This window comes from Tricharina praecox (assembly GCF_024521635.1).
Source record: "Tricharina praecox strain CBS 144465 chromosome Unknown BZA05scaffold_14, whole genome shotgun sequence".
In the NCBI taxonomy this organism is placed as follows: domain Eukaryota; kingdom Fungi; phylum Ascomycota; class Pezizomycetes; order Pezizales; family Pyronemataceae; genus Tricharina; species Tricharina praecox.
The window spans coordinates 121,379-144,368 of NW_026250416.1; the positions used below are offsets into that span (position 1 = coordinate 121,379).

The window sequence follows — 22,990 nt, forward strand, 5'->3', positions numbered from 1 at the left end:
CAAAAGCGAAAAATTCCAAAAATTCCAAAAAGCGGAACAAAACAAGAATTTCTTTTTTTCAAAAAAAATTCCCCCAAAAAAATAAAAATAAAAAAGGTAAAACTCCAATGATGTGAATAAGACTTGAAGAGTTGTACAAAAGTTGCTCGTGCGCAGTAATTGCGCCAGGGGAGCAGCAGAGAGGAAAAAAGGTGATGGAACATTCTCAAATCCGGAAATGAGAAAAATATAAAACAGGTTTGCAACGGAACCCATCCCCTACCCCCCCACCGAGCTGGCAGTTGGCTGCTGCGCCGTTGAGGGGCAGAATGAAGAACCATTAGATCTTTGAGAAAATTTAAGCGCCGTCACCGTCGTTTGGTGTGAGATGCATGCAACAAGGAAAGTAAACAAAAATGGACACCAATCAGTCATGAAATTGCGGCAAGTCGTGGTTAAATCAATGCGACATTTGAAGGTTAGATATTCTGGCTTTTAATCGTTCCAGATCTCGATGCAGAGCGAGGACACGTTCGATCGTTTCCCTCTTTCTCACGGCATCCGTGACTGATTGCGCTTCGTGGTAGAGACGGGCGTACTTGGAGTAGTCTTCCTTGAATTTGCGCGCCAGCTTCATCGTCTGACCGTCGGGAGGGTTCGCGAGCTGCCGTCTATTTGACGCGGTGCCGTTGGACGTTGCTTTGGTGCCGCTCCGAACTGGATCATCCCGTTGCGAAGCACTGCCGGCCTTTCGCTTCAGGGATGAAACAGCAGGAGGCATATAGCGCGGTTTCTGACTTCGCCCAGACAAAGAGTCCAACGGCGATTGGCTCGCGGTGGATGTTCCCGCGTTGGACATCATGAACGGGGACGAAGCAGTTGACCCCGTATCATCGGAGGCGTTTATCGGAGGCGATGAGCCAAGTGGGGATGGTTTCGGCGGGGAATTGCTGGAACTACTCCGGGAAAGTGTATCCCGAGACGATGCCATAGACTTAGCGGTGATGGTGGCGGACGATTGAGCTTTCGAGTAGCCATTTGATTGGGATTGAAATTGCACGGGAGGATCTAGCGTGGCAGACGACGAAGCGGACGGAGTGGCTACGATGCGGGGCCTCTTCGCCGGCGACTTCGCAGCAGACGGCGCCGGTGTTCTCTTTCGGTTGGGATTCAGATAAACGCCATCCCCTTCGATATCCGAAGCGACACGTGAAGGAGGTTTAGGTGCCGATGCTTTAGGGCGTGGCTGCGGTGATCCTACCTTGCTCACTGGCGGCGGTTTAGGAGTAGACAGTTTGACGTCTTCCATATCAATATCGTCGTCCGAATCCACTACAACCTCAGCTGACTTGATCTTCGAATTTGTAGTTGCCACGGTTTGCCTCTGTGTAGCTGGCTTGCTCGCCCGCCCAGTCGCTGCTGAGGCATTTTTAGGTGGCCGTCCGACTGTTCCCTTCGGTTTGGCCGGTACTGTGGCCTTCTTTCTGCCCTTTCCACCGATGATACGAGATATGGCATCTGTTTTTGTAGGTTTCGTGACTTTTGCCGCGCCCCTGCCCGTTGCCGCCTTCGCCGCTGGTTTTTTGGACTCGAGTGACGGCGGCAACGGCGACCTGCCGCTTTCGCTTGCCGGTCTCGAACTCAATCGTACCGATGCAGGCTTGACCGGTTCCGGTTCAGGATTGAGGTCTGCCCTCTCGCGGTCTTCGGGCGAGAGCAACATCCGCCATTCTGCAGCTTGTTTTTGGAGTCGCAATCGGTTAAATGCTTCACCGCAGTTCCGAATCGCCTTTTCTCTGTCACTCGGCGTGATGTAAGGAAAGTCCCACACATCCAATTCTCTGTGGACATCATCCATGAGCGCCCAATGCCTTCCGGCATTCACCTTGTTGGCAACCTTGTGCAACACCTTCAAGACAAGATCCTCCGGTGCCCTCGTCTTGGAGGCCAATGAGTGTTCGGAAGCTGGACCCAATACGAGGAGATGTGTGAGAGGTATCCGCAATGCGTCCAGCTCGGCGCGCGCTTCCGCTGAAGTGGATGTCGAGGCCGAAGTAGGATTGAGTGGAGATCGCCCCGACCTCATTGACGGCGTGGGCGGGCCCGAACTGGGTGCGCTGAGGGATTTTTTGTTCTGTCGTTTCAAGTACGACGCCTTCTTTAACGCACCGCCCCACCGTGCGTTCCGAGCTTGCGGCAACTCCCCGTAATCTACTATCGCGGCTCTTGAATTACTGTGAGCATCTTATGGCGCCACACGGCAGGCATGTCTGCTGCCTCGCGGGATAATAGCACTTACGTGGATGCCGCCTTCTCCTCGTTCAAGAGCTCGTAGTCTTTCTGAAGCTTGAGTTCGCTCTCGTTAGGTGAGTTCGAACCGCCATCCGCCTCGCGCACTTCCAGGCTATGGCTGAAGACCCCAACGAAGTCGAGGTTCTCCGGCAAGTCCTCCGATCGCTTGTAAAGTTCATGTCGGTGGGACTCCGCCTGCGACACAATTTCTATTGACTGATCGCCATAATCCAGCCTCTGGTAGCCGCAGAAACCCATCCCGTTAGCAAAAGATCTTCTACACCTTTTGAGCCTTCAAACCTCGATCTGGGGGTGTTCGAGGACAGTGACAGCGCATCAGAGCTTGTTTTGGAGTATCCCGTACCATAGACTTCCCGAAGGATATCTTCAGGTCGGATCCATGCTTGAGCACCTCCTCCAAAACTAAGCCGTCGGCGAATGCGATCCGCATCGCCTGCAAGCCGTGAACGGCCGCCTTTCCGGTGCCCGAAGCCGGTATAGCGCCTAGAACGAGCCCGGATGACGGAACTTGTAGACCGGCCATCACACTTCGAGCGTTGTTGTAGCAAAAATTTCGAATCGCGTGGAACGTTCGTAAGGCGGCGGCAACGAGGGCGGTGGCGGCAACGACTGCGGCGGGTTGCGGCGGTAGTGCTAACAGAAGTGGTGGTAGAAGCAGGTGAGGTCGAGACCGAGATCGATATCACTGGAGGGAGGGGGAGGGTGTGTCGCCTTTCGGGAGTATCCGCACTCCTCCGCGAGAACCCGCAACCAACAGAGGAGTTGACACGATGGTGGCCAGGGTTTCCGGGTCGGCGATGGGGTGAATACAGGAGATGTTTTTGGGAGTGGTTGAAACTGGTATGTACGGGGAGGGTGAAGGCACTTGGAGGGTGGAGGTTGTGAGGTTGTAGGTTGAGCGAGAGAAACGGGTAGCTTGGAAGGGCGCGGTGGAGTAGGTAGATGTTTAATTCCGATAAAGTTACGAGACGGTCTTTTGAAAAGCAACTGCAAAGTTCAAGTTTAGAGTGGGAGCACAAGCTTCCAAGAAAGAAGCAAGGGAAAGAATGCAGGCAAGAAGGAAGGAAGGGGTAAATGGGCGGAGAGCGGGCAAGCGAATGAGAGAGAGTGTGTGTGGAGGGACGGAGGAGGTGAGGAGGTGAATGGGATAAGATGGTAGCGGATGGGAGGCGGAGGAGCAAGGTTTTGGGGGGTGGGAGGAGGAGAGAGAGCAATGGATGGGATGTGTGGAGGAGGGAACAAAAGACGGCGAGACGGCGAGCACATACCCAGCAACGAAGCCGCTGCCGCCCAGCACCAGCACCCGGCAACAAAACACTTCCCAACAACACCCACCAGCAGCACCTACTTACTCAGCTACCTACCACCACCACCACCACCACCACCTCCTCCTCCTCCTCCACCACACCCTCTTGCACACCGCCTCATCCATCGCGCAGGCACACACTACATCCTTACATTCCCTTCCGTTTCCCCCGGTCCCCGGGTCCCCACTCCCCTCGTTCCGCAAGCGGAACTGAGCAACGCACATCAGGCACTCTTCCCTTCTATGTGCAGAGCACAAGTTGCGTATCCTACGCACCGTACTGGCTTGTTCTACACAGAGAACTCCACTTGCGCTCCACCTAAGGAAGTACCTAAGTAGGCGTGTTCTCCACCCCACAGGTTCAGATATTCAGCTACTGTTGATGCTTGGGGTGGCGGACACGTAAAACCAGCCCACTTCTTGAGCGTTCACGGTACATATGACCTGCCTAGTAAACCCTCGACGACTTGACAACCAATCAACACCACCACAACGATTAAATAAGACAAAAGAGCTCTACGGCCGGTAAGGTAAATAGGATATGAAACGACATGGAGCGCGGTTACTCACACGGGGTGTGGTTAAGACATAATTACGGGCAAAAGTAGAGCTTTTTTTCTTCTTCTTTTTGGGTAGAGCCGACCAACGGTGACCCATCACGCTAATTTTATAGGGTAATGCCAAGACCTGAGTGATGTAGCGTGACGGAGCCAAGTCCGCGGCGAGACTTCCTCCAGCTCTCTTCCTTGGCCAGGCCTTCCACCTTTCCACATCTCTAGAGCTCTCAAGGCTAGGAATGAGTCGTCGATGCCCAGAGTGGGGGACATGCGTCATCACTCGGCTCCATTCGCGCGATCCAAGCAAACGCGTTATGCGCGGACCCCATCCCCCCGCACCAGCTCGGTTGATCGTGAGGCGGAATGCAAAAGCACCTCTGGAAGCTACCTTATTTTCCGGCATCGACAACCATTTTATGGGGACGTCAATGTGATCTTGATCTGTGCAGACTTTGCGTGTATACGTAGAGTAGACGTCCCACACTCTAACTTTACATTTCCCAATCCTACCGTACCTATCGTACATCGTACATACCGTACACACATACGCCTGTCGTCGTATGTACGCAACTATTCCAGACGCACACACACGCCACGCATCGTCCAGGATATCATCGGTAGGCAGGCAGGTAGAGTAGGTCTGGTACTCTATTCTTCCACACACCTTCATGTACTAGTACTACTGTAGGTACGGTATATGTAGGTCCGGTCAATCACTCAGCCAGCATCAGGTGATCAACGTCGTCGAGTCCTCAGAGTCCCCCGTTCTCCTCGGATCAAGTTCATCCTGTCCCAATTCATTCCCTCACACGCCAAGTCAAGCCTCAACCGGTGGTGGTCGAGGGACGGCGCCAAGTCAGAGTTGACGGAATGCCAATCCGCGGAACGCTGTTGCTTGCGCGTACCAACTCGGTGGAGTGGGTGGTGGTGGTGGTGGTGGTGGTGGTGGTGGTGGTGGTGGTGGTGGTGGTGGTATGAATGTACCTGCTTACTTCCAGTCTTCCACGCCATTCCAAACAGCAGACCTGTTTCCGCAGAGTACCTACGGTAAGTAGCTGGACGACTGCACTCTATCCATAGTAGACTCGAGTCTACCTACTCTAGTTACATACGGCGGACGATGTGGCTGCCTCCTCTTGGTGGGAACGTAAATTGCTCAAGGGCGCAGAGCTGGAGCGCAGAGAGCAAAGAAAGCAAAGCGAAGCACAAATGATAACAGCATACATATCATCACACACATATCACACATACATACCGTACATACACGCAACAACCACTCCAAAAAACACATGGCCTCGAACAAACGTCTTTTCTCTCTCTCTCTCTCTTCTCGGCTCCTCGACTGCATGCTGCACGCGCGAAATGCGGTTTAGTGGCTGAATGCGGATATGCGCGTAGCTCGATGAGGTTGGATGGCTTTGCTGGCGGATGGATGGACGGATGGGTGGAGGGTGGGTGGTGGAAGGGTGGAAGGGTGGGTGGTGGATGGGGCCATGGGTGGATGGGGCCATGGCCATGGATGGAAGGGCTTTTTCGGCGAGTTCCCGTCTGCACGACAAAGTCACATCTCCATGCACCCATCCGGCTCGATGCTGAAGCAAGCACCCTCTTTTTCTCTCTGTCTCTTTCTCGAGTCGCACCCACACCCCGAAGGGCGTCGTACCTACATGTTCGTATATAGTACCCAATGTACTCGTACTCCTGTCGGCCGGCACTCGTCTCTTCTGGAGCATCCAAGTAAGTTACATACCGGAGTTTCCTCTCACTTCCGAATCTCCCCTTGAGAGTAAGAAACATGCGGTCGCTCGCCGTCCGTTTCGTACCCATTTGTGCACTATGCTACACACTTCCTACCCAGATGTAGACACAGCAGATGCCCTCTTCGTTTCCTCGGGTTTGCTTGCCTGCTTTTAGCCTATCTTTCGTGCATGCGAACCCCGCAGCCCACCACCAGTACCACCACCACCACCACCACCATTATCGCCTACGAACGACGGCGCAATAATGCCCCCCACCCCCACACTAGGAGCCGGTGTTTGGCGATGGATCGTGGGATGCAATCGAGAGTGGATGAAACAGTTTCGTGGACTAGTACGGTAAACTCGACAAACTTCCTCTCGCGGTCCACGGATGCAAGAGGAACAGAAATAGACGCCGATACGGCACAGACGAGGATGCGCCGCAAGATATAGGTATCGGCGCCTATGTATAGTACCTAGGACAACGCGGTGGCTTCCGTCGTTTGATGCAAGATGTTATCACTCATGTGAAGAGTATGTCCGTCCCCATTGGCTCTGGATGCAGTGCTATACACGGCCGCCTTCAAAGATCTTCCGCTTCTTCCCGAAAGCTGCGAAGATGCGAAACAGCAGACAGACACTTCTCTTCTCCGGGCGCTCTCGGAGCTCGGAGCTCGGTCTGTTGTTCTCAAACGACCTCTCCGTAGGTAGTCCCTGCCGCCGCCGTATACCTATACCCAGTAGATTGCATGATCTCGGACACCGTTCATGGTCTGTTTCGATCGGACTTGGCCAGAAACGAATCACGATGTCTTATCCGCAACCCCGCCAATTTCAAACAAGTTTCCGAAATAGAAGATAAACGTGGAGCATTTAGGTGTGGAAGTCGTCACTGACACTGACGGACGGCCGGGATTGCGTGCGTTGCGTGCGGGAAATGGAACCATCCCTCATGTATGTACCGACGCCTGTTCCCTATCCCGCCAAGAGTCGGTGCTCTGGCTACTGTCATAGAACTGTCTCAATGCCGAGCCCGCTGGATGTGTCTCAGTATCCGTCGACCCAGGTACCAACACCAGGCTTCTTCAAACTCCTTCAAACTCCGCCAAAGAAGACGTATGTAAAGCCCATTGTTGTGCAACCCTTTAAGTGGTTCCAGATGACATTGATAGGTACATACGAAGGACCATGAGTTCGCTTTGTTCCAGCGTGCCTTCCTTTGATAGACGCGATGGACATCGATCAGACATTCAAGGATCGAGCCGATCTTTATATCGGGCAGGTGTCTGGCGTTTCAGCCTTCAGCCTTCGGCCTTCGGGGCCTGAAGGAAGAGTGAGCAGGCGTGTCTATGCTATGTATAATGTAACCGCAAACGAGGACGGTGTTATTCTTACATACCTTTTCGCGCTTGATCATTCATCCAGCTACCGACCTCCTATGACCTAGAGTAGCTGTTCGGTTTACCGTGCCTTGTGTATCGTGTACACTACATAGTCGTAGTTAATCCCATTCGAGTGAGGTCTATCCGAACCCTCTCTGCCAGGCTTGGCGGGACTCTGCGCGTCTGACCATATTTCCGAGTCGAGATGACGGCGGACCATGGCGTGTCTGCGGGCTAGGGATCAGGCCTGTGGTCGCTGGTGGATGCCAAGGGGCCGCGGTTGCCCCGCACGTGATGGCAACGTTAGTGGACAACGCTAGGTGAGCTTCACGTCACCCGAACAACGCGCCGGACTGTCACGGCTCTACATACTATACACGCCCGCCACTCACGAATCATCACCACACCGTAATCTGTCTACTTCAGCCACGATGTTTGCTGCCCCCCATACAGTAACAGAATGGGAACGATGCTAATAGATCGAACAGGTGTAAGTTCGCTTTTGGGCCGGTATGGGACGCAATAGCAATAGGTAGCTGATAGTTACGGACGATTGCAGCGCGCATCGACAAGCTCGCCATCCTTGGGTATATATTAGACCATCCGGACGGCGATGAAATATCTGCTGAAAACCACTCCCTATGTAGTGTCCGGTCCTTCGACAACACGCGCACGGAGAGCATCCAGTTCCACACGCCGTTGACACTAATCGTGGGCTACAACGGGTCTGGGAAGACAACGATCATCGAATGCCTCAAGTACGCGACGACGGGGGACCTTCCGCCGAACAGCAAGGGCGGCGCGTTCATCCACGACCCGAAGATGTGCGGCGAGAAGGAAGTGCTCGCACAGGTCAAGCTGTCGTTCAAGTCCATCAACGGCGCGAAGATGGTGTGTACGCGCTCGCTGCAGCTGACGGTTAAAAAGACCACAAGACAGCAGAAGACGCTGGAGGGGCAGTTGCTGGTGGTGAGAAACGGCGAGCGATCGACTATTTCGTCGAGATGTGCCGAGCTCGATATGGTCATGCCGCAGTATCTAGGCGTGTCTAAGGCCGTGCTGGACTATGTCATCTTTTGCCATCAGGACGAGAGTCTGTGGCCGCTGAGCGAACCTGCGGCGCTGAAGAAGCGCTTCGATGAGATATTCGAGGCGCTGAAATATACCAAGGCGATCGACAATATCAAGGTGTTGCGCAAAAAGCAGAACGAGGAGCTAGGCAAGCTCAGGATTCTGCTGGAGCAGTATCGTACTGACAAAGATCGAGCGGAAAAGGTGTTTTTTTCATTTTTTACAACCGCTGAGTGTTGATTGGACTGTTCTGACGAGGCTATGTGCAGGCCAAACGTCGATCGGACGAACTCCACGAAGAGATCGAAACGATGCGGGTAAGGGTCACGAATCTGAGTACCGAGCTGCAATCGATCGCACAAGAGCAAAAGACACTATTCGAGACAGCTCGAGGCTTCGAGCACACGCTTGCCACGCTAGAAATGAAGCGGCAGGAAGCAGTTTCCAAGCAGTCGCACCTCCAAGAGCTGTCGCAGCACATGGACTTTCTGGAGGACTCTGACGAGAAGCTACACGAAATGCACGACGACTACGAGCGGAGATTGAGATCGTACGAACAGCACGTGCAGAACAAGAAGGCTGCGTACAACCAGTTGAAGGTCAAGCTGGAGCAGGTTAGAACACAGTTAGGAAATAAGCTTACCGAGGAGGGCCGCATCCAGGCCCAGAGGAAGCAGTACGAGGGCCAGCTGAGAGAGCGCGAGGACCTGGTCAGAGAGATCAGTGTCAAGCACGATATGAAAGGCTTCAGTGGAGAATTGGACGATGAGCAGATTCAGGAGTTCATGGCTAAGATCACTCGCATGTCGCGAGATCAGGGCTTGGTTTTGGAGAGGATCAAGCGCGAAAACGAGAGTAGCATATCGTGGGCCCAAAACGACCTCAATGGTCTGGTGAATAAGAGAAGTTCGCTGCGGCAGAAGAAGGAATACGCACAATCGGAGATCAAGAACCTGGACAGGAAGGTCGCTGAATACAAACGGAATCTGGATTCCTTGAATGTGGACTCTGGACAGGAGGCGATGGCCAAGGATGATCTCAGCAAGAGGGAAATCCGTCTTGAGGAAGCCAGAGCCAAAGCTCAGGTGGCCGACAACGACGGCTCACTTCAAGTCGAGAACGCTAAACTACGGAAACTGGAAGAGGATGAAGGTTCTGTAACGGAGGAACTCTTCCAGGGATCGAAGAACGCAGAGCTCAGAGCCCAGTTGGCTATTCTCAAGCAGAACCTGGAGACCAGACAAAAGGTCTATGCTTCGTTGTAAGTGTAAACACATCATTGGTAGTCTGAGGAACTAGACTGATATAGCTAGAATCGCTGCGAAAAAGGACAAGATCGATAGTGTCGTTGGCAAGCGGTGGTCCGAATCAACAGTCGAGAAAGATCTACAAGCAGTTCTAGAGTCAGTGAATAATCTTTACCCCCATTATGAGCTCGCCGACTCACGTCTGGCAGTCAACGTGAGGAAGAACAGCAAGAAGCCATACGGCAACGTGAGATCGTGAATCAACAGGTTTCCCAAATCGACACAAAGCTCGGCATTGCAAAGGATTCGTTGAAGCGGAAGCAAGATGAGGCTTCTAGTAAATCATTGTGGATATCTCTTGATAGGACGGATTGCTGATGCGCTGCCACAGAATGCGAAGCGACGGTTGTGCAATCCTGGGAACTAGAAGACGGCACTACGAACAATGTAAACGACTATCCAGATGCCTTGAAAGATCTCGAGGCGCAGCGAGCGTCAGTACTCCTCATTTCCCCAAGTGACATCAACTAAACTTCTTCAGGGCCTTCAAACAAGGAGAATTCATGCTCAATTATCTCAACTCCGCGGTAGCAGTGGCAGAGAGGAAGAACGCATGCGTTCTCTGCAGACGTGGCTTCAAAGATGAGGACGAGAAATCTTCTCGGCTCACTGAGGTACCTAATCACCCGCTATTTCACGCTCCCGTTCAATTCACTTATGCCCGTTCGCAATATAGTTCAGGAAGCAGATCGAAAAGGTATTGAAAAATGCTGATGAGGAGGTTATCCGGGGATATGAAGAGGATATCGAAATCCTTCGCGAGGCGGGGCCAAGCTACGACTCGTACGTGCGACTCACGTCGATTGAGATTCCGGCGCTGGAGACAGAGATCAAACAGTACCAGAAGGCAAAGGAAAAGCTTCTCGAGCAGTACACCAAGGTGAGAACAATTCTTCCCCGAGCGATGCCATCAAACTGACATTTGTTCCGCAGCTCGACAAAATCGTCGATGACAAGTCCAATGCTAGTTCCGAAGTTCAGTCCCTGAGAGCTCCGGTGGCCGAGTTGGCCAGGTACAAACGAGAGATCGATGGCACGGAGGAAGAAATCAACAGCATGACGTTTTCCATGACGGACATGGGCGGAACCCGTACGATCGAAGAGCTGCAAGAAGACAGCAAGCGGCTCAAGGAGAAAATCACTCGTGTCAAGAACCTTATTAGGAGTATGGAACAGGACCGAGAGAACCGGCGGCAAAGCATCATTGGCTTGGAGCGCCAGGTCAACGATGCGCGCAAGAGACTGAACGACATCACCCTGCAGCTCGTTGATGTGCGCCAGCTCACCGAACGGATCGAAGAGTGTTCTGTGGCCAGAAGTCGACAGAATGCCGTGATCGACGAGGTTGATCGCGAACTGGAGAATCTTGCGCCCGATATCCTAGCCGCGGAGGCGCGACTGAAGGAAATCAGCCGCGAGTGCTCTGAGAAGGAGACGAAGCAGCAGCGAGATGCTGCCAAGCTTTCCCAGAGCGACATGAATCTGAAGAGCATCCAGCGAGGAATCTCCAATTACATCAACGAGGGAGGGCTGCATAGCCTGGAGGAATGCAGAGGACAGGTGCAACGTCTGAGAGCGGATGTCGAGCAGCTGGGTAACGATGTCACGGAGGCTAGCGATCTGGTGGCGAAACTCGAGAAGGAGGCCGTGACCACGCAAACTACCCAGCGCACCATCATCGAGAATCTACGGTACCGCAAGAACAAGGTCGAGCTCAAGAAGATCAAGCAGGAGATCAAGGAGCTGGAAGCCCAGCGTGCCGATGAGCAGAGAGAGCGCTTCGAGAAAAATGCGGAAATCCTTGCTAATAAGCACTCGAGGCTTTCCAGCGAGGTTCGTAACTTCCACCCCCATTCCATTCCATTACACGGTTGACGGTGGTGCAGAGATCCGCACTCGTGGGAGAAATGAGGTCCAAGGATAAGCAGCTAGAGCAGCTCGTGGCGGACTACGCGACGGATTACGCAGATGCCAAAGACAAGTACAAAGAGACTCTGGCCAAGGTACACACCACGACCAGCGCCACCAACGATCTGGGCAAGTATGGTGCTGCTCTGGACAAGTAGGTTTACAATACTTCCGACTTGAGCAAGACACTTTCGGCTGACCATACCCACCCAAGGGCCGTCATGAAGTACCACAGTCTGAAGATGGAGGAGATCAATCGCATCATCGAGGAGCTGTGGAAATCGACATATCGGGGAACGGATGTCGACACCATCCTTATCAGATCCGACAACGAAACTGGAAAGGGAAATCGCTCCTACAATTACCGTGTAAGTTGTCTAAAATATGCCCAGGCCACTTGGACCGGATCGACTGACTGGTTGGTTGGTTAGGTTTGCATGGTCAAGCAGGATGCCGAAATGGACATGCGTGGGCGATGCAGTGCTGGACAGAAGGTTCTTGCCAGTATCATCATCCGTCTAGCACTGGCCGAGTGTTTCGGTATCAACTGCGGTGTGAGTACTACCTGCTGCTGTCGATGAGAAGAGTTTTCAATTGCTGATTGATGCCTATCTATAACAGCTGATTGCGTTGGATGAGCCTACAACCAATCTGGACCAAGACAACATCCGATCTCTGGCACGGAGTTTGCACGAGATCATCAGGACGAGACAGTCGCAGGCCAACTTCCAGCTCATCGTCATCACCCACGACGAGGAGTTCCTCAAGGAGATGAACTGTCAGGACTACTGCGACAACTACTACCGCATCTCCAGGAATGACAGGCAAAAGTCGATCATTGGGATGCAGTCTATTGCGGAGGTGATCTAGGCCAGGGGGTGATTACATGTTCGGGTATCTTGTACACTAGCTAGATGAAGAATATGGTGTATGTTGCGAAATGACCCTTCAGTCTTCCTCGTACGCCTCGTCGTCGCCAACGTACGGCAGGAAGCGGAAGTCCACAAAACTAGCCACCCCGCCCTCCTGCTCGATCATGAACTGCATACTGAGCACGCCGTGCCCATCTCCTCTGATACTAACCTTCGACGCAATAGCCATCGCCCTCGCCGCATTCTTGATCAGCGCAAACTTGTACCTGTCCACACACATCTCAGCAAACTCCCCTTCCCACTTCCCACCACCCACCACCAACCACCAGCCACCATCAGCACTTACGTATTCAGCACCTCCTTATCGCACCTATAGCTCTGCAGCAGGGCCTTATCATTCAAGAACTCGACCTCGGTACTTCCCATAGCTCCAGCGGCACTGAGACTCAGCCCGCTGCGCTGCGGGCTCGCAGCAAGCGTTAGCCGCTCCGGCATCGACCCCTCTAGCTCCTGGATCGCGTCCTGAAGCCAGCTCGCTTTCATTATCACCTTGAGCGCGAGCGAGGATAAAGATAGCGGTATGTCCGCGATCTCCTCCGCCGGGTATGTCGATAGCGTGCATGTCGTTATGGTGCCGTTTTCTTCCAGCCTTTTCCATAAATCCAGCCGTCAGTCGGGGCCGGGCGGGGCGTGGGGGGGGGGGGGGGGGGGGGGGGGGGGGGAGGGGCAAAGGGGGACGCACATCAAAGCGAGCGGAAACCCAACCCCACGGTACGAGATCCTGCAGGTCCCCGAGATCCTAAGCACCTGCTGATCGAACGCGGAGCTGTGCGGCGCCGCGGCGCCGGCAGAGTGCCACTTCTCGCGCTCGCGCTCGGCGCCAAAGATCTGTAGGCACTCTAGCAGCGAGGCGAACGAGATGCCGAAGCTTACTGTGCTCGTGCTGCTGCTGGTGGTGGAGGTGGTGGTTTCGCTGGGCGGCGGCGTGAAGGTGTAGCTGCTGAAGAGGTGGCGGTCGACGAGGATGTGCCCTGGGTGGTGGGTGTTAGGGAGGGCGAAGGGGGGGCAGAGGAGAGGGGGCAGGTCCAGACCTTGCATTACACGGCTGTCTTCAACGGTTACTTTGATCCCTTCCGCGAGAAGCTCCATCTGTGCTCGCGGTTGGAAGCCGCAGCATTTTAGCAGGTTGAAGAGTTGGCGGGCGGAAGTGGTTGTTGCGCTGAAGATTGGCGATATGGAGGGGGTTGCTGGTGTAGCTTGGGTGGGGATTGCTTGTGTGGGTTGAGTACGTTGAGTACGTTGGGTACGTTGGGTGGGTTGGGTGGACATTGTTGCGGTGGGACATTGCGGTGGTAGTTTGTACAGCTTGGGTTGGGAACTGGGAAGACGCGTATGGGATGGATGACGTGGTATCAATTCAATCTCCCTCTTTCCACCCAACGACACAGTACGATAAGACACAAACGACCAACGAAACGAAACAAATACGAGATGAAGCAACCGGTTACTCCATTATCCCTCTGTCTTCCACTTCTCCACAGCTTGTCTATACGTATACGCCGACCGCACAAATCAGAAACACTGCACCGAAGCTATGTCTCGGTCAGCGGATGTCCGGTGGTAGTAGTAGTAGCAACCGGCAGTGGGGTTCATACGCGAACGATAGCGACGCCGGAATGGCAAGTAGCGGAGCGATAGCGATGGATTTGTCTGCGAACGAGGGTTAGAGGTAGTCTCTGTAAATAGTGGTGATATTTCAGACATACTCAGCGAGAAGAAGCCGGTAAGACAAATTCCTACAATTCCATAGCGTCGTCATCAGCATAAATCCCCGACTTGAGAAGCTCCGGCTGGTAATGCGAACCAAGAGCCATGAGTATGAAAGCGGCGGGGAACTGCTGGCTCTTCGAGACCAGCGGCTCAAAGGGGATGAGGTTGTCCCAGTCGTAATCCATGTTTGCCATTGTTGTGTTGCGTGGGTTGTGGGGTTGTGTTTGTCGAGGGCTGGTTTGGGTTGTGAACTTGAATGGAGAGCTCTCGTGTCTTCAGGACACGGAACAACTTTCGGTTAGGTTGGGCCAGCCGCGAGCTAAGGCTTGGTGCGGGCTTGGCAGGAACGCGCTCTATGGTACATTAGTAGTGAGCACGCGAAGCCTACACTGGAACCTGGAATCGAAGCATCGGGTTGACCCCTCAACCTCCGCGACAACGACAGGTTCGATCATTCAACGACATTTGAGTGAGACACCATATACGGGCGCATTTAATACCTCTATCTAGCCGCATTCCCTACACGTCGCATTCCTGCGGCGCAATCATCATGCCGATCGTCAAGCAGCACGAGAGTTGGGCCTTCCCTCCGCCATGGACTATGGCGCATTCACATACTCACATAATGTGTTGCAGAGCACGATGCGAAGCGCAAGCTGGACGAAAACGCTGGATCAGAGGCGAAGCGCGTCAAGAGCGAAGGTACGAGGGTCTCGGAGGCTCCAGACGGTCCGGTGAAGACGAAAGCACTATTCAGAGAATGTACGATTGCTGCTCCCACGACTCCTTCGAAGTTAGCTAGCTATTTCGCAGTACTGACAATCCGGTGGTACACAGCCAAAGCGGTGATCGAAGAGCGCAACGGCGAAATAGAGTTTCGCGTTGTGAACAACGACGGCACGCGGGAGAGCACAATCATCCTGTCAGGTCTCAGAAACATATTCCAGAAACAGCTGCCCAAGATGCCGCGGGATTATATTGCGCGCCTAGTCTACGATCGCACCCACTTGTCCATGGCCATCGTCAAGAAGCCGCTCGAGGTCGTCGGAGGCATTACGTACCGGCCGTTTAAGGGACGGCAGTTTGCGGAAATTGTCTTCTGTGCCATATCGGCGGACCAGCAGGTTAAGGGCTACGGTGCGCATCTCATGTCACATCTCAAGGTTGGCACCCTGTTTGAGAGTAGAGCGATATTGTGCCGGTGTGTAGTGGTGGGGGCGACGTGGGACGGACGGAGCTGACAGACTTCAAGGACTATGTGAAGGCGACCTCCGACGTGATGCACTTTCTGACCTACGCCGACAATTATGCTATCGGCTACTTCAAGAAACAAGGCTTCACCAAGGAGATTACGCTGGAAAAGAAAAAGTGGATGGGGTACATCAAGGATTACGAGGGTGGTACGATCATGCAGTGTTCTATGATCCCGAGGATCAGGTATCTGGAGGTCAGTCGCATGCTGGCTAAGCAGAAGGAGGCCGTCAACGCGATGATCCGGGCCAACTCCAAGTCCCATATCGTGCATGCGCCGCCAAAGGAGTTCAGGAACGGCCCGTGCAAGATCGATCCATCCTCGATCCCCGCGATACGTAGGTTTCATCGATCGTCTGGGGGGGAACGTCTTTCAGTGCTGACCTGTGTGTGTGTAGGGGATGCAGGCTGGTCACCAGAGATGGACGAACTCGCTCGACAGCCCAAGCACGGACCCCACTACGCGCAACTGCTCCACCTTCTTTCCGAGATGCAGAACCACCATTCTGCCTGGCCATTCCAGAAACCAGTCAACGCCGAAGAAGTGCCCGATTATTATAACGTCATAACCGAGCCGATGGATCTGGAGACCATGGAAAAGCGTCTGGAAGAAGATGCTTACGCTACACCCGACGACTTCGTCAAAGATGCGAAGCTGATCTTCACCAACTGTCGCAAGTACAATAATGAAACGACTTCGTACTGGAAGAACGCCAACAAGCTGGAGAAATTCATGTGCTCAAAGTTGCGTGAGATTCCCGAGTGGTCGGTAAGTTATCTGCCCTCCCTCCCTCCCTCCTTCCGGACGAAGCGTGGACAGCCGGCTAATATCTATCTATCTATCGTATCGCAGCATCTTGCCGACTCGTGATCGTGATCGTGATCAGGGTTCCCTAGATGATGTACTCTATGTAGCCCCCCATAGTGCTCTACTTTAGATCATTTAGATCAAGTGAAGGATCGGTCTGTTTTCTTTGGAGGTCATTTTTTTACAGCGTGTAGGCAGCGTGGTGGCGTGGTGGCGTTCATAGGTTCACTCTTTACAATTGTTTGTTGGGTCTCTGTCTCCTGGTCCGGGGGGCAAGTTTAATGTTTGTCTGTCATTCCTTCTCTCGTTCCACCGTGTGGATGGATGGATGAATGCACTCCGTTCACGGCGGTGGTAGGTGCCTACCGACCTGAGCAGCGGGGGAGGGGGGATTATTGCCTATCACTGATAGGTACTTCTTACTCGACTCTTCGTTCGTTCGTTGGATTACCTAGGCTATGAGGGAATTGTCGAGTGATCACGATTAGAAGCACATTCAAGCCATGAAGAATGAAGAAAGCGCGCGGTACTGTGCCGGTATCTACAATCCAAATGCTTCAGGGTCCCACATATTCTATCGGAAAGTTCTTATCGCCTCACGTCGGGCCGTCGAGCAGCAAAGCAAAGCGGGTTAGTAAGCAGATACCGGTACGATGTCATAGGTATGCCGGCCGCTGGCGGGAGCTCGAGCTGAGTGGAGGGGCATCGCATCCGGATCCGCGGCAGCTCGTTACTCTACATAGCCAACCACTAGCATGTACGAGTAGAGTACGGTAGCTCCGCCGTGCTAACTGGAGCAACTAGAGGATATGCTATGCTAGATACTCTAGCCCCGGTCTGCGCTGTGATCATGATCTGACGGACGGTTATTTATCGATATCGACATCGACCGCCCACCCGCCCGCCGTCCGCCGTCGTGCGTGCGTATGCAAGGGGATCTTGGCTGGATCTGGGAGGAGTGCAAGTGGGTGGGAGGGAGGGAGCGAGGGAGGGAGGGGAGAGGCGTCATGGCGTGCGGGGATGCTACATGCTGTTACTCATTTTCTGCTCTGTCCGCTCTGCGGCGTTTGCTGTTAGGGCTGTCTAACTAGGGGCGGACGACAAACCCGGGGCGTGGTGTATGTAGTTATAAGCCATTCACGTCGCTTCCACGTGAGACAGCCACCGCCGGAGAAACATTGTCCTTCGGCAAAACGAGTAACAGTCGGGAGAGAGTGAGCACTGGGGGATGTGGGAAGTTCCTCCCTGCGTTTCGATTCGGGGGCAATCTATTTGACCACATCAGAGCTGTCTCTCTGTCTGCCTGCCTGCCTGTTCGTCCGTCACCCACACACACACATATGGGGAAATGGGGAAATGAAGGAGATTGTTATTTGTGATAGCTGGGGGCTGGGAGGTACGATAACGATTGAACGGAGTGGAGTGGGGTGAGGAAAAGGAAGAGAATCGAGAAGAAGACGAAGAAGAATGCTCGAATGGCATCTAGAGCAGATCTGAGCCCCTGTCAGTCCATGCCCCCCCGCAGTCATGCCGACTCCGGAGTTATCCATACCTCTTCCTACTAGTAGGCTCCGTCGAGTGTCTAGTGATAATGGTCCTGGTGGATTCTCGTTCTTCTTTGCTCCAAGTGGGCAAAACACGACTGGACCTCAACTGACCTGACTGATTGTAGTACCTTACACAAGCAGCCACCACCACCACCACCACCACACTCGAGTCTCTCCCTCGTCACCTCCCGCGACTACTACCACCACCTATCTCACCCCACCACCCCGCCCTCCCCCCCACTCCCCCTCTCAACCACACCCGCAACCACATACGTCGGCTCGACGAGATATCTTCATCGGTCCGCCTGTCCATGCCGGTGGCGCGTCATAACTTCGTCTTCCATCGGTTCGAATTCAGAGAAGCAGCAGCAACGATAACGATATAATGAACACGGCCGACTCTTCCGCCCCGGCCTCGCAGGGCTATACCCGCACGGCCCAGCAACAGCAGCAGCAGCAAGGACTTTCGGGAATGCCGCTAGGGAATGGCGCCCGCGGCCTTTCCATGTCGTTTTCGGCCGCCGCCGCCGCCGCGAACCAGCAACAGCAACAGCAACAGCAACATCAACAGCAGGACCAACAGCAGAACGGCAGCGACTCGACAATGATGGACCAACCTCTCATGATCTCGATGGGGATGGCTGCGGCCGCCGCTGCCGCTGCTGCGGCGGCGACGGAAAACGGCGGCATGGGTTCCCTCGACCCCCAGTTGTCGTCCGTTGGCGATCAGTTCGCCGCGCTCGCCACGACGTCACCACTCACCGCCATGCCGAACGAGTTCGGAGGCCTTGGTGGCGGAAGTACTTTGACGGAATTCACGAAGAGGCGGAATTGGTCGCAGCGCATACTCGAGGAGCTGCAGGACTTCCTGCATGTGCTCACACCCACCGGGAAAGTGGTCTACGCCTCACCGTCGAGTAGAGCCTTGACCGGGTTTGGCGTCGAGGAGCTGATCGGAAAGTTCATTACGGACTTCATCCATGAAGACGACTCGGCACTGTATGTCTTTTCTCTTTTTTTTTCACTCCGGAGTTGTGAGGCTTATGCGTGTTACTATTGTAGATTTGTGCGGGATTTCAACGAATCGATAGCTACCGGGCGTCCCCTCCGATTGTTCTATCGGTTCCGGAAAAGCGATGATACCTATGCGATATTTGAAGCCCACGGCCACCCACACATTGCTGATGCGCCGCAAATCGACCCGTCGTCGCTGCAGTCGATATGCAAGGGTTTCTTCATGATGGCGCGCCCGTATCCCACGCGGAACGCGGCGCTGTTGGATTCCTTCCTGGAACACAAGATTGAGAACGAGAGATTGATGAAGAGAATCGTGGAATTGCGCCAGGAAGAATACGAGGACCAGCAGCAACAGCGGCAGCGACAGCAGAATTCCTTAAGGAGTGACGGCATGACCAGTACGAGTGTCGGCTCGTCTTTCGGCGGCGAGACGCCACTCTCCATGTCACAGGGCCAGACCCCATCACAATCAGGCGTGGGTGCGGATTCGATGCCGCCTCCCGCCAAACCCGTGAGCGCGCTGACTCGGCAGAACTTGGATCGAATGGAGGCCTCCAATTCCATCCACATCGAGGGCATCCGAGACAAGATGGCACGAATCGACGGCCCCTCCCATATGGATACTATTGAGATCCTGACCGGGCTTCGGTATCGGGAAGGTGAACGCTCCAAGGGCATCAGTACTGGTGACACATCACCGGCCTTGATTCGCGGAGACGTTGGTGTTCCCATCCCCGTCGACAAGGAGAACCGCCAGAGCTCGGACAAGAAAAAGAAACAGAAGATTGCGGACGAGTACGTGTGTACGGATTGTGGCACGCTGGACAGTCCGGAATGGCGCAAGGGTCCCAAGGGTCCCAAAACCCTGTGCAATGCTTGTGGTTTGCGATGGGCAAAGTATGTTCTTCTACCACGAATTACCTCCCATAATGTGGAGGGCCTCGACTGATATGTCTATAGGAAAGAGAAAAAGCGGAATTCCGTCACGGTTCCATCTTCCTCCGGAAGCGTCATGCCCGGTGGCGGTGGTATGGGCGGAGGTGGCAGTGCGGCTTGAACATATTCCCAACGGATAATGGTTGACTTTTCTTTTTCTTTTTCTTTCTTTCTCCCCATTACCCATCATCCATTAGCCATATAGTTGTGATCCGTGTATTTTCTTTTGCTACGTTGTTCATTCATTGGCGTTCAGATTTTTTTCCCCCAGGCTTTCGTGCGGGGTTCGGTCGGGGCGAGGGCGAGAGGGGGGGTTTTATATTTTCTTTTGCAGATTGAAGAATTTCATGTGTACATATCATACATACTTTTTCACCCCGAGAAACAGGTGGGTATGACTACCTATCACTTTGCAGATACGGCACCTATCTAGTTGAAGGGCGTTTCGTAGCGCTGGGCTGGGCTGGTATTCTGGCTGCTGCTGCGTGTTCTGCTGTGTTGTGTTGTGCTGTACTGTGCGTTTGATGGAATGGGCAAAAGAAAGGAAACGGACGGGTCGTGGTCATGCTGATCTCGAGCTGGCCGGTCTGGACTGGACTGCACTGGAGTCTGGAATCCGGTGATGTAACTGGCCGGGGGTGGTGTGGATGAGTGAGTGTCTGTGATTCGGCCAGGCCTTGCCCTGCGACGGGACACAACGCGAGGGGATTCGGTCGGCACTTCTGTTGCGGTACGCCAGGGTGCATGGGAAACAGGGTGCGGGGGAAACACTGCCGTTCTAGAGCTGAATCGCTGCTAACCCTGAGACATTCGCACTCGACGCGGACTCGAGGTGAAATGGACGTGGAGGGAAGTTGGAGAGGTAGATATGTGCTGTGCTGTGACATCACAGCCCGGGCCCCGCGATGACTACTTTTCTGTCCTACGGTAGTTAGCGGTAACTATCATCCACTAGCCAAGCCGATTCCATACCACAGCTGTAGCTACTCTAACTACTGCTATTCACCTTTGCTATTCACCATTGCGGTTACCTACCATTGCGGCTATCATTGCCATTGCCATTGCCATCCCACCACACATCCTATTGTCTCTCTGATACTCTCGAGCTCCACGACACGCACACGATACCTATGGTACGTTAGCCACGCACGCACGCACGGCAAACGAAATGCTTCAGATAACTAACAGTCGGAGGAGGAGAGCAGACGACGCTCACGCAACTCGACCCGCTGCCCGAATCGCTACCGTTCGAGATAATCTCGAAGACGATAGGGCGGGGGGCGTATGCCGCGTGCGTCTCTCCGCTCCCCTCCCTCGCAGTCCATTCATCCACTCTAACCCACCTTGCCAGCCAGCGTGAAAAAAGGGCGTTCAGCACAGGGCGTATTCGCGGCCAAGTTCATCCACAAGCAGCACGCTCTAGAGCGGGGACGGATCTCGCCGCGCCAGCTGAAGTTCGAGGTCGAGCTGCACAAGCTCTCTTCCGGCCACGGCAACCTCATCGCCTTTTACGGCTGGGGCGAGGATGATGTCTGGCTCTGGATCGCTATGGAGTTTGCGGATGGCGGAGACCTCTTCGATAAGATTGAGGCGGACGTCGGCGTCAGTGAGGATGTGGCGCAGTTTTATTTTGCCCAGCTAGTCTCGGGACTCGCGTGGATGCATGGGAAGGGGGTCGCGCATAGGGGTATGTACCGGGACGGGGGAGTGGGACGGGGACGGGGACGGGGAGGGGGGATGGGGTGAGGTGACGGGGCTGACGGTAATAGATTTGAAGCCGGAGAATATATTGCTCGACGGTAATGGGAATCTGAAGATTGCGGACTTTGGGCTGGCGGTGCTGTTTCAATATCAGGGTAAATACCGCGAGTCGACGTCGGTGTGCGGGTCGCCACCGTATGTTGCACCGGAAGTTTGTAACCCTCCTACCTCTCTCTCTCCCGAACCGGCACCAACGTCCTCTAGGTGATCGCAGGCAAGTACCGCGCCGACTCGGTCGACATTTGGTCGTGCGGAGTGGTCCTGTTCACGTTGCTGGTGGGGAATACCCCATGGGACGAACCAACGAGTCGGTCGGCGGAGTTCGAGATGTACCTCGAGTCCGGCGGAAGGCCGACCTACGACCCGTGGCCTTCGGTTCCTCTTGAGGCTCTGTGTTCGTGATCGCTTCTGGGTGTCGAAGGCGGTGCGTGGCTGATGGGTGCACAGCATTACTACGAGGCATGATGGCTCTTGACCCCAAGGCACGGTTTACGTTGGAGCGGGTGAGGGACCATCCCTGGTTCACGAAGTACTCCCCCCCACTGCCCTCGCTGGATGAGTAGGCGGGCGACTAACCACTCCGCAGACCCAATCCTCACCTGGCCCGCAACGGTCTTTGCATAAACGGGGTCAACCTAGCCACAAAGATGATGGAGAACCTTCACGTGGATTTCACCAAGGCGCCGTTCTCCAGCCGCTCACGGCATCAGCTCGATGATTCCAGTCGTATGGCGTCCACACAGCCCGTCATATCGGCCCGTGCGCCAGCGACAGATGTAGATTTTGCATGGGAGAGGCCACACCACCACATGTTTGCCTCGCAGCCCACAGAGGCACAGCAGGAATTCGACTCCCAGACTCTATGGGCGAGTCTTGCTGAAGACCCCACCATGAGCCAGTTCGCGCTGCAACCACATCTATCCGTGTCTTTGGTACGCACCGCCCCAAGTATGTATCCAACAGAACTAGTTCCTGATGCATCCCGTGACAGACACAAAACGCGCGGCACTTCCGCGACATCTGCCCGGCCCAGCGGCTGACGCGCTTCTTCTCGTCGTACTCGTTCCGGCAGATCCTGCCGATCCTGTCCAGCGCTTTACACCGCATGGGGATCATCATCGCGCCGTTCAAGCCTTCTGACTACGAAGACGCCAACACCGAGACGTGGATCTCGGTGCGAACCGAGGACCGCCGCCGATGTCCGCTGCGCGGCGATATCATCGTCGAGCGCCTGGCGCAGGATATGCTGCAGGTCACGTTCTCGAAAAATGTGGGCGACCCCCTCCAGTGGAGGAGGTTCTTTAAGGAGGTCACTGTGCTCTCGAAGGAGGCCGTCTTTACCGGCTATGGACAGAGGGTCGGCCCGTCGGGGGCGGCGGCGACGCAAGTTTAAAGTAGGTACTTAAGCAAGTGCTTTATGTATGTAGATACCTAGAATTATTTACGGTTTGATGCGAGTGTGGGGA

At 54.3% G+C, this 22,990-nt stretch overlaps 7 protein-coding genes across 7 annotated transcripts; 4 read left to right on the forward strand and 3 right to left on the reverse strand.

The window, feature by feature from the left end:
• Nucleotides 1–347: 347 nt before the first annotated feature.
• Nucleotides 348–2,659, reverse strand: BZA05DRAFT_58851 (uncharacterized protein). The gene is made up of 2 exons (XM_051488458.1): nt 2,279–2,659; nt 348–2,204 (listed from the first exon to the last, which is right to left on the reverse strand). Exons 1-2 carry the CDS (start codon nt 2,527–2,529, stop codon nt 440–442), a joined length of 2,016 nt encoding a protein of 671 aa, XP_051338838.1. The 5' UTR covers nt 2,530–2,659; the 3' UTR covers nt 348–439.
• Nucleotides 2,660–7,540: 4,881 nt separating this feature from the next.
• On the forward strand, nt 7,541–12,477 carry BZA05DRAFT_399743 (AAA domain-containing protein). Its single transcript, XM_051483835.1, has 14 exons — nt 7,541–7,711; nt 7,836–7,863; nt 7,924–8,551; nt 8,617–9,608; nt 9,661–9,750; nt 9,804–9,931; nt 9,986–10,088; nt 10,136–10,268; nt 10,331–10,534; nt 10,588–11,487; nt 11,541–11,716; nt 11,777–11,930; nt 11,994–12,116; nt 12,184–12,477. Exons 1-14 carry the CDS (start codon nt 7,708–7,710, stop codon nt 12,430–12,432), a joined length of 3,912 nt encoding a protein of 1,303 aa, XP_051338839.1. The 5' UTR covers nt 7,541–7,707; the 3' UTR covers nt 12,433–12,477.
• A 1-nt stretch (nt 12,478) lies between these two features.
• Nucleotides 12,479–13,826, reverse strand: BZA05DRAFT_354170 (DNA repair exonuclease rad1). Its single transcript, XM_051481360.1, has 4 exons — nt 13,526–13,826; nt 13,177–13,465; nt 12,781–13,083; nt 12,479–12,700 (listed from the first exon to the last, which is right to left on the reverse strand). Exons 1-4 carry the CDS (start codon nt 13,761–13,763, stop codon nt 12,511–12,513), a joined length of 1,020 nt encoding a protein of 339 aa, XP_051338840.1. The 5' UTR covers nt 13,764–13,826; the 3' UTR covers nt 12,479–12,510.
• Nucleotides 13,827–13,980: 154 nt separating this feature from the next.
• BZA05DRAFT_445465 (uncharacterized protein) lies at nt 13,981–14,398 on the reverse strand (the record flags this gene model as incomplete). The annotated part of the gene is made up of 4 exons (XM_051486996.1): nt 13,981–14,026; nt 14,090–14,144; nt 14,201–14,230; nt 14,299–14,398. 4 exons carry the CDS (start codon nt 14,396–14,398, stop codon nt 13,981–13,983), a joined length of 231 nt encoding a protein of 76 aa, XP_051338841.1.
• A 178-nt stretch (nt 14,399–14,576) lies between these two features.
• On the forward strand, nt 14,577–16,550 carry BZA05DRAFT_58924 (uncharacterized protein). The gene is made up of 6 exons (XM_051488459.1): nt 14,577–14,779; nt 14,841–14,966; nt 15,042–15,367; nt 15,457–15,793; nt 15,854–16,224; nt 16,309–16,550. Exons 1-6 carry the CDS (start codon nt 14,755–14,757, stop codon nt 16,324–16,326), a joined length of 1,203 nt encoding a protein of 400 aa, XP_051338842.1. The 5' UTR covers nt 14,577–14,754; the 3' UTR covers nt 16,327–16,550.
• A 1,493-nt stretch (nt 16,551–18,043) lies between these two features.
• Nucleotides 18,044–19,982, forward strand: BZA05DRAFT_59024 (uncharacterized protein). Its single transcript, XM_051488460.1, has 2 exons — nt 18,044–18,809; nt 18,873–19,982. The coding sequence occupies exons 1-2, from the start codon at nt 18,196–18,198 to the stop codon at nt 19,774–19,776; spliced, it is 1,518 nt and encodes a 505-aa protein (XP_051338843.1). The 5' UTR covers nt 18,044–18,195; the 3' UTR covers nt 19,777–19,982.
• Nucleotides 19,983–20,696: 714 nt separating this feature from the next.
• On the forward strand, nt 20,697–22,988 carry BZA05DRAFT_399764 (kinase-like domain-containing protein). The gene is made up of 8 exons (XM_051483836.1): nt 20,697–20,896; nt 20,969–21,054; nt 21,119–21,450; nt 21,533–21,675; nt 21,729–21,918; nt 21,972–22,053; nt 22,111–22,456; nt 22,516–22,988. Exons 1-8 carry the CDS (start codon nt 20,894–20,896, stop codon nt 22,915–22,917), a joined length of 1,584 nt encoding a protein of 527 aa, XP_051338844.1. The 5' UTR covers nt 20,697–20,893; the 3' UTR covers nt 22,918–22,988.
• The last annotated feature ends 2 nt before the right edge of the window (nt 22,989–22,990 follow it).